The sequence below is a fragment of the Ictidomys tridecemlineatus genome, chromosome 4 (assembly GCF_052094955.1).
Source record: "Ictidomys tridecemlineatus isolate mIctTri1 chromosome 4, mIctTri1.hap1, whole genome shotgun sequence".
Lineage (NCBI taxonomy): Eukaryota > Metazoa > Chordata > Mammalia > Rodentia > Sciuridae > Ictidomys > Ictidomys tridecemlineatus.
In genome coordinates this window covers 593,494-605,797 of record NC_135480.1, presented here as the reverse complement: position 1 = coordinate 605,797, position 12,304 = coordinate 593,494, and the positions used below count along the sequence as shown (strand labels likewise).

General features: G+C 52.7%; 1 protein-coding gene across 1 annotated transcript; it reads right to left on the bottom strand.

The window, feature by feature from the left end:
- Positions 1–1,422: 1,422 nt before the first annotated feature.
- Taldo1 (transaldolase 1) lies at positions 1,423–10,620 on the bottom strand. The gene is made up of 8 exons (XM_005341625.5): positions 10,461–10,620; positions 6,412–6,535; positions 4,521–4,628; positions 4,094–4,225; positions 2,674–2,849; positions 2,312–2,509; positions 1,881–2,026; positions 1,423–1,622 (listed from the first exon to the last, which is right to left on the bottom strand). The coding sequence occupies exons 1-8, from the start codon at positions 10,555–10,557 to the stop codon at positions 1,590–1,592; spliced, it is 1,014 nt and encodes a 337-aa protein (XP_005341682.1). The 5' UTR covers positions 10,558–10,620; the 3' UTR covers positions 1,423–1,589.
- Positions 10,621–12,304: the final 1,684 nt, after the last annotated feature.

The following is a 12,304-nucleotide window of genomic DNA, read 5'->3' as shown; positions in this document are numbered from 1 at the left end:
GTCAGCCAATAAGGGATCCCCATCATCTTAATGGCTCGCAGGCGTTGCTTCACAAACCACTCCTCCTGGCAAGGTGCCAGGCGCTATCCTGACTTGGTTGTGGCCCTCAACAAATGGTGGCTTAACAATGGAATATCATCAGTGTCTTCTGTTAGTGTCCGTCAACAACGGTATCCACAGTGAGCTGTTTGACCATAACAAAAAGGGGGGCTAATGTACAACAAAGCACTCAGTCACCAAAGCCTGTAAGTGTTTACATGAAACATCCAGAAACAACTGAGTGGGTATCTCATGGTGTTGAGGGCACATGGATGGTAAGCACTGTCTGCAGGTGACATGCGCAAAGCTTACACACAGCCTGGTGTCCCCTGAAGTCCCTGTTGCTCTCCAACTGGGAGGCACATTGCCAGTGTAGAGAGAGCTGGGGGCAGTAGAGGCTTTGGCCCTTGCCTGTGTGTTGTGCTGCTGGGGAGTACGAGGGACCTGCTGGACATGAGTGTCTACAGGCATGAGGCAATGCCACCCCTACTTGCCTTGGCGTCCCTAGAGGCAGGCTCAAGCTTGGTGGGGAAAGGTGGTGGCTGCCTTGGAGTGGTGGGGCCTTATGTGGGCCTAGGCACTCCATGATTACTGGCCAGCCCTGGGGCCTTGCCAACTGTTCCCCCAGGCTCTGGCCCTAGAGTCTAGGTGCTTGGGCCGTCCAAGGTTGATATAAATGTTCTGCTTTCCTGGGTTTTCCACATGTTGGTGACACTGGTACCAGTGCATGTTGCTGTTCCCATAAGTGGTACCACCAGCCTTACTAGAACCTGCTCAGGACAGGGCAGCCTGGACCCAGAGCAGAAAGCCCACTGACATGCTGGTGCCTGGTGCTGCCCTCAGGTTTGGCTGCGACCACCCCAGGGCAAGGCCCACTTCCAAGCTAAAGGCCTGTAACCACCAGCTCTGAGTGAGGGAAGATGCAACTGCTTGGTGTTGGGAGCTGCCCCATTCAGATGACCTTCAAGTCCTGACATGGAGGGCTCTGATCAGTTACATTAGTGACTTGGGCCTTGTCCCAGCTTTGGATAGCAAGGCATGGCTTCAGGTATAGGCATAACCACTGGGATTGAGTAACTCACCTGTTCCTTTGTAATCCTACCCCTTGCTTCATTTGAATGGCTTTTCCTCCCCCGCCCCCCACCCCCGCCTCCTTTGTGGGAGCTGGGTTAAAGGAGCTGTCACAGAACCCAAAAGAAAAAGTATTTCTCTGTCTCTGTTTCATGCCAGCCCAGTTCACCTGGCGTGACCCTGACTGGTTTAGGCGTGTGTTGTGACGGTTTGGGTTATCCCAACTGCCGTCATCAGGGATCTTGCCCTTAACCCCATCTCCTAGGTCATAGTCAACAGCAGTTGGTGCTGAAGGAACAAGGGACACACAGCACAGGAAAAGCAATTGCTTTAATGCAGTAGGCAAATTTTACAAAAAAAAAAAAAAAAAAAAATCAGAAACCTATGATCCATCGCTGTTCCGATTGCTTAAAAAATGCAAGATTCATCACAAGCCACGTGCAGTCAGCCCCAGGTCTGGGGTCCAGCCTCAGACGCTACTACTTGCCATTTTCTGTGCTGAACATTCGTTCCTAGGAATGAGCACAGAGTGAACTGCACAGTAAATCCTTGGCACCCCCACCAAGGCCACTGTACATATGGGCTGGGCCAGAGAGTCCCCAGAACTTCCCAGGCTCCAGGAGGATCTGGGCAGATAGGTCAATTAACACATGGCAGATGAATGGGACCCAGGGTCCCCAGAGTTCCAACTGTGCCCTGATCCAAGTGACTCCCAGGCCTGGTCTCCTGGGGTCAAGCCGGGGAGACTGCCCTGCCCAAGTGGAACTCACCATCAGCATCCGCTCCAACTTCACAGCATCAGCAGCAAACTTTCGGATCCCATCAGAGAGCTTCTCCACAGCCATCTGGTCCTCATTGTGCAGCCAGCGGAAGGCCTTCTCGTCCAGATGTATCTTCTCCAAGTCACTAGCCTGGGCTGGGGAGACACCACAGCCCTCTGTGCCTGGCCCAGCCCCTCAGGCCCACAGCTGGCCTAAGGCTCCAGGCCTGGTGTAACCATCAAGAAAGCCCTTGGTCCCCTGCAAGGGACAGTTTGCAGGGTTCTGCCAACAACTTGACCCACATCAGGGGAACAGCCCTCTGCCCAGCCTCACTCCCTGCATCTTGGTGCCGCATGGTCCCTGGACAAGGGGTCCACAGAATCACCAGGGTAGAGACAGGGCAGTGCAGCCTGTGGCCTCCTCTGGGCCCAGGGCCCTACCTGTCTTGGCTGAGAGCACAGGTGCCACTTTGGTGCTGTCCTTAAGCAGCTCCCCTAGGAGCTTGGGTGAGATGGTGAGGAAGTCACAGCCTGCCAGTGCTTTGATCTCGCCCGTGTTGCGGAAGGAGGCACCCATGACGATGGTCTTGTAGCCAAACTTCTTATAGTAGTTGAATATTTTGGTGACGCTCTTTACCCCTGGAAGAGACCTAGCCATGTTCCAGGACAGCTCCAGCAGCACTGAGCCGCGGTCCCCCCACCCTGCCCTGACTGTATCTCTGACCTTGTTCTGGGGGCACACGGGCAGCTCACTGTTGACTGACATGTACCCCCCGCACATATGACCTCAAAAGGCAGCTCACCAGGATCCTCCAGGGGCTCATAGGACTTCTTGTCTGTGTTTGCCACGTGCCAATCAAGGATGCGCCCCACAAAGGGGGAGATGAGCGTCACACCTGCCTCAGCACAGGCCACAGCCTGGGCGAAGGAGAAGAGCAGTGTCATGTTGCAGTGGATCCCATGCTGCTCCTCCAGCTCCCTGTGGGGCAGGCAGGTGAGGCTGAGTGTCTTTCACGTGGGAAGCAGGAAGAGCACATCCACAGCTAAGCACAACCTGGGCCTCAGTGGGGTCTAGTTGGACAGAAGCCAGGGAGGTTCAAGTCCATGCCTGCCGCACTGGAACCCAGCCCTCACCTTGTCGGAGGCTGCATCCCCTCTAACCACCGCTGGGACCCAGTCCTCCCTGGTGCCTGCAGCAAGCCCACAGCCCCAACCTCTCTCAACAGAAGTCCCTTGGATGTTGGGCCTCTCACCCAACACCCGCCTATCTACTGTGGACACCCTGGCCTTTTGTGGACTGGGACAGTCAAGCTTCTTTTGTGGGCTGGGACAGTCAAGCCTCTGTTGAGGCCCCTCCAGTCTAAGTTCCCTCTCAGGGACCAGCTTCAAAGGTGGACTAGACTCAGGTGACCAAGTCTGGCTGCAGAACTTATGCCATGCTGGCACAGCTCCTCTACTGACCTTGTGGCCCAGCGACCCCACTCCTCAACATTTGCCCACAAGAAGCAAAAACATGCATCCGCACCAAGATGTGCACACCCACGTTCACACATTATTTATAAGAGTCCAAAAGAGGGCTGGGGATGTGGCTCAAGTGCGCTCGCCTGGAATGCGTGTGGCCCGGGTTCGATCCTCAGCACCACAAACAAACAAAGATGTTGTGTCCGCCAAAAACTAAAAAATATTAAAAAATTCATTCTCTCTCTCACCTCTCTCTTAAAAAAAAAAAAAAGAGTCCAAAAGAGTGAACAGCTCGAGCTAGCAGATGGCTCAGTGTCCATTCAACAGGGAACATCACTCAGCTGCAGACAGAACAAAGCACTGACACCTGCCACAGGGTGGAGTCAGCCAGACATGAGGGCCCACACGTCCCCTACCTAAGAGGGCAGTCAGTGGCTGCACAGGGTGTGGTGGAAGAAGGAGCAGCTGCAGCAGCAGACCGCAAACCATGGCCTCCCAGGCCAGCTGACCATGGTACCAACGTGGCTCCCTCTGGCTGAGACAGGCAGTTTCACCCTGGTTTTCACATTTCCAGTCTCTTTCACTTTGAGCATATAATTCGTATAGCAACAGTTTACTTTTTCAAACTAAGTAAATTTAGGCTACCCTTGACTGGGAAGACTGAAAGATACCACCTGCCAGCTGGTGTGAAAGGGCACTTCCCGGGCTGGCCTGGAGCAGAGGGCAGGCCAGCACAGCTCCCTCATCGCAGGGGACACTTACCTTCCAGCCTGAATTCCCTCCCAAGTGGATGACAGCTTGATAAGAATTCTGTCCTTGCTGACTCCAGCTTCCTTGTAGAGTTCAATGAGGCGCCTGGCTCGGGCCACCATTGCATCCTTATCAAAGGAGAGCCTGTGAGGGCAGGGGGACCACAGGCCCCTCAGAGCTCGCAGGGAACCCACCAGGAACATCAAGTTGGCCACAGGGTACCCCGAGTCAGCATTGAGTGCAAGGTAAGTCTCAGGGAGCAACATGACCCAGTCTCAGGCCGTGTGCCGCTCTGTTCATGAGAGGCCGCCAACACCCAGAGAGCAGGCAGCAGCAGGCCATCAGTGACCACAGAGGAGCAGGCCTCCTCCCCAGAACTACTGCTACCAGAGGCCACAGACAGGAGCAGCCACTGGGCTGTCTCCCCAAGCATTCCCACCTGGCGTCTACTTCTGTGGACACACGGCCTGGAATCTTCTTCAGTATTTCTGCTCCGAACAACACGAAGAGTTTATCAATAGCATTTTTAATCTGGTCTTCTTGTGGCCTAAAATCCAGAGGGAAAGAGCCGAGTTAGAAGCTGTGAGGCACTGGCACCCACAGAACAGATGCTGCGAGTTCCAGGCCAGTTTCCTCCTCCTTTGGTTGGTTGGTTGGTTTTTGGTACTAGGTATGGAACCTGGGGGTGCTCTACCACACTCCCCAGCCCTTTTTCATTTTGATTGGGCCTCACTAAGTTGCTGAGGCTAGCCTTGAACTTGCCATCCTCCTGCCCTGCCTAGCTGCTGGATGATGTGCCCATCATTCCCAGCTCTTTTTACCTCTCTAAAACATTATTTTACTGCGGTAAAATACCTATACCATAAAAATTTGCCATTTTAACCATTTTAAATGCACAGCTTGGTGACAGTACGCACGCTGTCCCTGTTATGCAGCCATCACCATACCCATCTCCAGCACGCTCTCATCTCCTCAAATTGAATCCTTCTATCTTCTGTCACTTGTAAAAACTTAGCTTTTCACACAAAGAAATGATAAATGTTTAAGGAGAGGGAAAACGAATCACCCTGATTTGACCATACACATTGTATACATAAATTATCACCCCGTACCCCATAGATACTTATATGTCAAAAAGAACACCAAGGGCTGGGGTTGTGGCTCAATGGTACTGCACTTGCCTAGCACATGTGAGGCACTGAGTTCGAGCCTCAGCACCACATAAAAATAAATAAAAGGGAGGATGGTAGAATGAGGTTGACACCATTACCCTAGGTACATGTATGAAGACACAAATGGTGTGATTCTACTTTTGTGTACAACCAGAGAAATGTAAAATGGTGCTCAATTTGTGTACTATGAACTGAAATGCATTCTGCTGTCATGTATACCAAATTAAAACAAATAAATAAAACTACAGGGACAAGAAAGAGGCAGGAGAGGGAGACCTGGGGAAACCTTGGCCGTGGCTGTCACAGTGGTCACAGTGTATGTCCCATTTCACCCACCTCAGACCTGTGCTCAGGATGAACTGTCTGTAACTGAACCTCAGGAAGACCTAAGTTTGAAAAGTTATTTTTTTACTCTTTCCCAAGCTGCCTGGGCAGACAAGAGGTAGAGGCAGGTGCTGTTCCAAAGTGACCAAAAGGTGACAGTCCTTGCCAGCCCACTGCACACAAAGAGGTCTTAAGCTGGTAACACAGAGAGCTCATGGGCCCCCTAGACTCGGGGCAAGGCAATCCAGCTGGCAACCTCATGGCAGGAGCACTGTGAGAGGAGGAGACAGGGAGCAGCTGCAGTGGGGAGGGCGGGCCAGTCAGTGCGAGCACTGTCATACAAGATCTAGTGGAGCACCTGCAGGCCACTGTACCCAGCTGAAGCTGACCTCAGGAAGAATCACACCTGTCAAATGTCTAGAAAATGCAAACCTGTGGATATCAAGGGTAGGTCTGTGGTGGCTTGGCAAGAGTACTGTGACAGACACCAGTGCACAAATGTGACCACAATTCACTGGACTGTGCTGTTAGTGTTGTAGCTCAATGGTTGAGTGCTTGCCTCACACGCATGAGGCACTGGGTTTGATCCTCAGCACTACGTTAAAAAAATAATAAAACAATGTTTAAAAAAACGATAAAACAACAGAAGGCAGACCAGCAGTTGCCAGAGTCTAGCCACAGAGGCAGAGGAGGGACCCCAGGGGTGTCCACAATGTCACCACTGTCACCTGAACCTTCATGCCGTGAGGAGCATACTCCAGTAAACAGAAGGACAGGATAGGAGGGACACCAGGCCACAGAGACCACTGGGACCTGCTGGGCCCTCACACTTACCCGCCCAACTTCTTGCCATAGGCGATGGCCTCCTCCACCAGCTCTTGGTAGGCGGGCATCTGTGCGGCAGCCAGGATCAGGGACGGGTTGGTAGTGGCATCCTGGGGCTTGTACTCATCAATGGCTAGGAAATAATTTTCAAAAGCAGGGAAGTAAGCAGAGCTGAGACCTCACTGGGAGCCCCCAGGGGGGTCTGGGTTCCAAGCAAGACATGGGGACAAATGCCTTCACAGCTTCCTACCACAGAGACTGGCCAGGAGCACTGTCTGCACAGTTATCAGACAAGAGCCAACAAGAGGCAGGAGAGCCAGCAAGCAAGCATGCCCTGCCAGAGCTGGCTTCAGCTCCAGGGCAAAGTGTGTGTCCTGCTGCCCAATGGCCACTGGGAGGCACTGGTCCAGTGAATAGATCCTGGGTGCTCCCTGCAATAAATACAGTCTCCTACATTAGTTCTTTTTTTTTTTAAGAGAGAGAGAGAGAGAGAGAGAGAGAGAGAGAATTTTTTAATATTTATTTCTTAGTTCTCGGCGGACACAACATTTTTGTTGGTATGTGGTGCTGAGGATCGAACCTGGGCCGCACGCATGCCAGACGAGCGCGCTACCGCCTGAGCCACATTCCCAGCCCAATACATTAGTTCTTTCTCAGGAATTCAGAGAAGGCAATGAGGCTCAACCTGAGGTCCTGCAGACCCACTGTCTGAATGGAATGGGCATAAGAACAGCAGATGGCCAACTGTGCCAGGAGATGTGCTGGTTCAGCAAGTTTATTTGACATTTAAGTATTTTTATTTATTTATTTTTTTTTTTTTAAGAGAGAGTGAGAGAGAGGGGGGACAGAGAGAGAGAGAGAATTTTAACATTTATTTATTTTTTAGTTCTCGGCGGACACAACATCTTTGTTGGTATATGGTGCTGCTGAGGATCGAACCCGGGCCGCACGCATGCTAGGCGAGCGCGCTACCACTTGAGCCACATCCCCAGCCCCCCATTTAAGTATTTTTAAAGTGTCCTTTGATGACAAAGCTGTAGAGATGGAGGACAGATTAAGAACTGCAAGGGGATCTCTAAGACCAGAACAGTTCTGTCCCAACTACTGTGTTGGCTACACAAATCTACATGTTATGAAACCACACCAGAGATACCTCCAGTGTAGACACGAACTGGGGAGTAGAGCCAGACCTGCAGGCGGCACAGTTCACACCAGTGCCTAGTTCCTGGTTTGGACACAACCGGGGGAAGGGTTCCTGGGCTCTCTGGGCTGATTTTGAAACTTTGTTGAGTCTTTATTATTTCAAAATAAGGAGTTAGGAAAGTGTGCTTTGGCATGGTGGAGGCACAGGTGTGCCAGGACTCACTCAGCAGTGCTCCTAGAATGGGGCATTCCACTGTATTATATTAACAATTAAATTGTTAATATTCACTCATTTTAGGGCTAGGGTTGTGGCTCAGTGGTAGAGTGCTCACCAATTACCACCTAACACAGCCAACTTCCAATAAACTGCTCTTACCCTGATTGAAAACAAAACCTAGGCCAGGATAGAGTGACAGTACTTGTAATTCCAGCCTCAGAAACTTTTTTCTGGGGGGGTGGGTACGAGGGATTGAACTCGGGGGCACTTGACATTGAACCACATCCCCAGCCCTATCCTCCTCCCACAGTCTCTGGAGCTGCTGGGATTACAGGCGTGCACCACCAAGCCCGGCTCAGCGACTTATTTTTGAGACTGTCTCAAAATAAAAGAGTTGGGGGTGTAGCTCAGGTAGAGCATCTGCCCAGCATGGAAGAGGCCCTGGGTTCAATCTCCAGCACTGCAAACCACCAACAACAATAAAGCCAGGCATAGTGGCGCAGGCCTGTAATCCCAGTGGCTCTGGAGGCTGAGACAGGAGGATCACGAGTTCAAAGCCAGCCTCAGCAATGGCAAGGCACTAAGCAACTCAGTGAGACCCTGTTTCTAAATAAAATAAAAAAGTGGGGCTGAGGATATAGCTCACTTGGTAGAGTGCTTGCCTCACATGCATGAGGTCCTGGGTTCAATTCCCAGCACCAAAAAAAAAGAAAAGAAAAGAAAAAGAAAAAAAATTCCCATGGATAGAGCTCAATGACAGAATGTATGCTTAGTACATATGGTACTCTAGCTTGATTCCAGGGCTTGCAAAACAAGCCAAGATTTACAGAGGTCAACAGATGGATTTCAGGGCCCAGGGACCCTCAGGGTGGACATTAACTGAAGGGCAAGTTGTTCTGGGAAGGGCAGCATCTTTCACTGAATTTAGAAGCCTGTGTCCAGAGGAGCCAAGACCTTCAATCATAAAATACAGATCTCAAACATGATGTTCTATTTACAATTACATACTTCTGAACCTACACTATCAATGAATGAATGTTTAAATAAAATTGTTAATATTCACTCATTTTAGGGCTGGGGTTGTGGCTCAGTGGTAGAGTGCTCACCTAGCATGCATGAGGCACTGAGTTTGATCCTCAGCACCACATAAATGTAAAATAAAGATATTGTATCCATCTAAAACTTAATATATATATATATATACACACACACACACATATATATATATATATATATATTTTTTTTAAAAACTCATTTAAAAAAGACAGTGCTTGGTTTAGAGATTTCTAAAAATAACTTCCCAGATCCCTCCTGGTGTTGCCTGAGGGAAACCCCTGCTCTACCTGGAAGGAGAGCAGGGAGTGTTGCAGATAAGGGCTCTGTCCATTGAGCAAATACTGCAAATTATTATCAATGCTAAGAAGGGAAACAGCAGAGGAGCAAAAACAGAAATAGCACTTTGAAGGCACTCTCAAGGGACCTGGGCTACAGGACAGGGAAGAAACTCCAACTGGATCTCTTGAAATCCTCTAGCAGAGCACGGAACTCTGTCAGAGGAATCTGGTGTACGCAGCCAGACCCCAAGCCAGTCGCTAAGTCCATGCTTTATATTTAAGCAGCCAAATATGCCTAATCACTCTCCAAGGCTCAGCTAGATAAACAATGCGCTTACTCAGTTAACAAGAGGAATTAAAGCCTGTTTCTCAAGTCACCATGAGAAAGCAGAAAAGAGGAAGGTGCTTTGGTATTGGGTGCTTACATCAGTGGAACATTTCATAATTGTCCTCAGTCTTATTGTTCACAGTGAACCTGAGGACCCAGAGTAAGATGACTGTGAACCCAAGTTCTCTCCAAGCCTAGACAATCTCAATTCTAACAACAGACCCTTTGCTTTGTTCGGTGCATGGTTCTGACCCACCAGGCTCAGCTGGGGAGGATGTCCATTTAAGTCCAGCACCTGCCACAAGTCACCAGCTACACACAGGAAGGCGAGAGCAACAGGCTGAAGGCAGGTGTCCAGCCAGTGGTCCTGAACCTGCACCAGACCCAAGAGCTATGCCTGTGCTATCAAACGCTGAACTCCTGGGATCAGTGATCAGTCCACCCACTGACAGACATTTCACAAGGGGCTCCTGGTGTCGTGGAAGCTCCCAGACTGGTATGGGGTCCTGCAGACCTTGCTGCTGAGGAAGGGATGCAGTCCCACCTCCATCTGGAGGCTGGGGAGGACTACTCCTGGGACTCAAGAGTCCACGGAGGATCTTCCCTAACAGCCAGCCTGCTCTTCCTTGACACACTCTTCCCAGACCCTCACCCTTGATCCCCAGGCCCTCTGGCGGGACTCCCTGGCGCCAGTCTTCCCTCATCCCTAGTCCCCTCTTCCCTGGCCCCGTCCCAGACTCCGCCCCTGACCCCAGACCCGGCCCCGGTCCTTCACCCTGGCTTCCAGTCCCCTCTGGCCCGACTCGCAGCCCCGCTCTTCCCGGACCCTTGATCTTTAGCTCCCTCTGGCCCGCTGACCTCCGAGTCTGAGCCCCCGGCTCCTCGGGCCCGACCCCTGACCCAGCCCCTGACCTCCGGCCCCGGCGTCCGCCAGGCCCCGCCCCGGGAGCCACCATCTGGGTCCGCGGCCCGGAACTGGGGACGCCGTGGCCGGCCAAGGGCGCGCGCACCGCGCGGCCCGCCTCGTGTCCCTCACCGTGGAAGTCGCCTGTGTCGGCCACCACGGTGGTGAACTGCTTCAGCTGGTCCAGCGCGGACTCCATCCTCTGGCGCTTCACCGGGGAGCCCGACATGGCGAGGCGCGGGCAGCGACGGCCAGGCGGGGGAGGGCGTCGGCCCACAATGCTCCGCGAGCCCCGGCCAATCGGAGACGGCGCCCCGCCCCAGAGGGAGGAGCGAAGAGGCCCCGCCCCCAGGCCGCAGGCGGGATCCCGGCGTGCCCGAGGTCCGTGGGGCGGGGTCGCTCGCCGCCCCTTTCTCAGCGAGGAGCTTGGCTGTGTTGCCCAAGCTGGCCTAGAACTGCTGGGCTCCAGCGACCCTCCTGCTTCAGCTTCCCGCGTGCTGGGACCCAGGGGCGTCGGTGCGACCCGACAGGTGCATTCCTTCCCGGGAGGCTGCTGTTTCCCGAGTCCGCGTTCTACGGGCGGGGACGGCGGGAGCGGGCGGGAAGCAGAGGCTGTCCCTGGCCAGGCTCACAGCACCGCCCTGAGGCAGCATAAACTGGAGGCACGTCAGAGGGGGACCGCGGGGCATCTGCCAGTGTGAACAGGTCTCCCTTGTGAAGGGCCTGGGGTGAAAGAAGAACCTGCCATGGCCGCATTGCTCACCTACACCAGCTCCAGTTCAGTGGGCCTGGAGCCCCAGTTTAGCTGGGGCCCTCAAAACCAAGGACCCTGAAGAAATTTTCTGGGTTGATGGAATGTTCCCCATCCTGACCAGCAGCATCACCCGCTACTCGCACCCAGAACTTGTGAATGTCCCTTCCATGACCTCCCCCAGGCTCCCTGAGTTGCAAAGCGGATGGATCCAGACAAGCTAGAGTTGTTCCGCGCTGTCTCTCTGGGGTAGGGGTCACTAGGGGCATATCTGTCAACACTCTTCCAACTGTACATTTTATCATGTGTACATTTTACCTGAAAACCCCTACAATCAAAAACGACACCACTGTCCTGGCATCCTTGGGCGGAAGATGATGGAGACATAGAAAAGTGCCTGCCCCAGTCAGGCCTGGTGGCACCTGTGATCCAACCACTCGGGAGTCTGAGGAGGAACGTGTCAAGTTGGAGGCCAGCTTGGACAACTCAGCAAGACCTTAACTCAAACTAATAAAAAATAAAGGGCTGGGGGTGTATCTCAAAGCTCTGTGTTCCATCCTCCCCAAAACACCCTCAGGACAGGGGCAAGTTTATACCAACAGGCACAGGGTGCCGGCTGGGCAGAGGGCAGCTGCTCGATCCTCTCTCTGTTTGCATTTCCCCATTATGCCCTAATTCTGTCCGAGAAGTAGAATGAGAAACCCCTGGGGAGGGGGGAAGCACTGGTCACCCTTCCTGCCTGTGGCAGATAATGTCCACCCACTTGAGATTTTCTCCCCCTTCACTTCATATCCCCAACAGCAGGGCCCAACACACTTTCCATCTGTGTGGGGTGAGCAGAGCCAACAGGTGGGTGTGTCCAGCACAGTTCCTTTTTGCAGATGGAGAAAGAACCACTGGGTCAGGAAGGGAGGAGGGACCCTGCTGGGCCAGGCTCCAGGAGCCAGGTCCTCTGTGGCTTGGAAACTTGCTTGACTGGGCTGGGCTGAAGAAAGAGGTGTCCAGGGACTTTGCACCTGAACTTCATGCTGACTCAGGGAACCGCCCAAGTTGTTTCTTTCTTCCAGCCCTGCATGAAGGGGCTGTGTTGCCCCCTAGGCCTCTGGGGGCCAAGCCAGTCACACCTTTGCTACTCGGGCATGTGACACCTGGGTTAAATAAGGTGGGTGTGTCTTGAACAGTGAAGACTGAGCTTCCCTGGCCTTGCTTGGCAAAGGCAGCCCTG

Bases quoted from the DNA above. Each gene is read 5' to 3' on its own strand.
- Taldo1 (XM_005341625.5), bottom strand. From the start codon at position 10,557: ATGTCGGGCTCCCCGGTGAAGCGCCAGAGGATGGAGTCCGCGCTGGAC. The intron at 6,536-10,460 runs GTGAGGGACACG...ATTATTTCCTAG, and splicing joins CGACACAGGCGACTTCCACG to CCATTGATGAGTACAAGCCC. The intron at 2,027-2,311 runs GTAGGGCCCTGG...GTGTCTCCCCAG, and splicing joins TGTGCTCTCAGCCAAGACAG to CCCAGGCTAGTGACTTGGAG.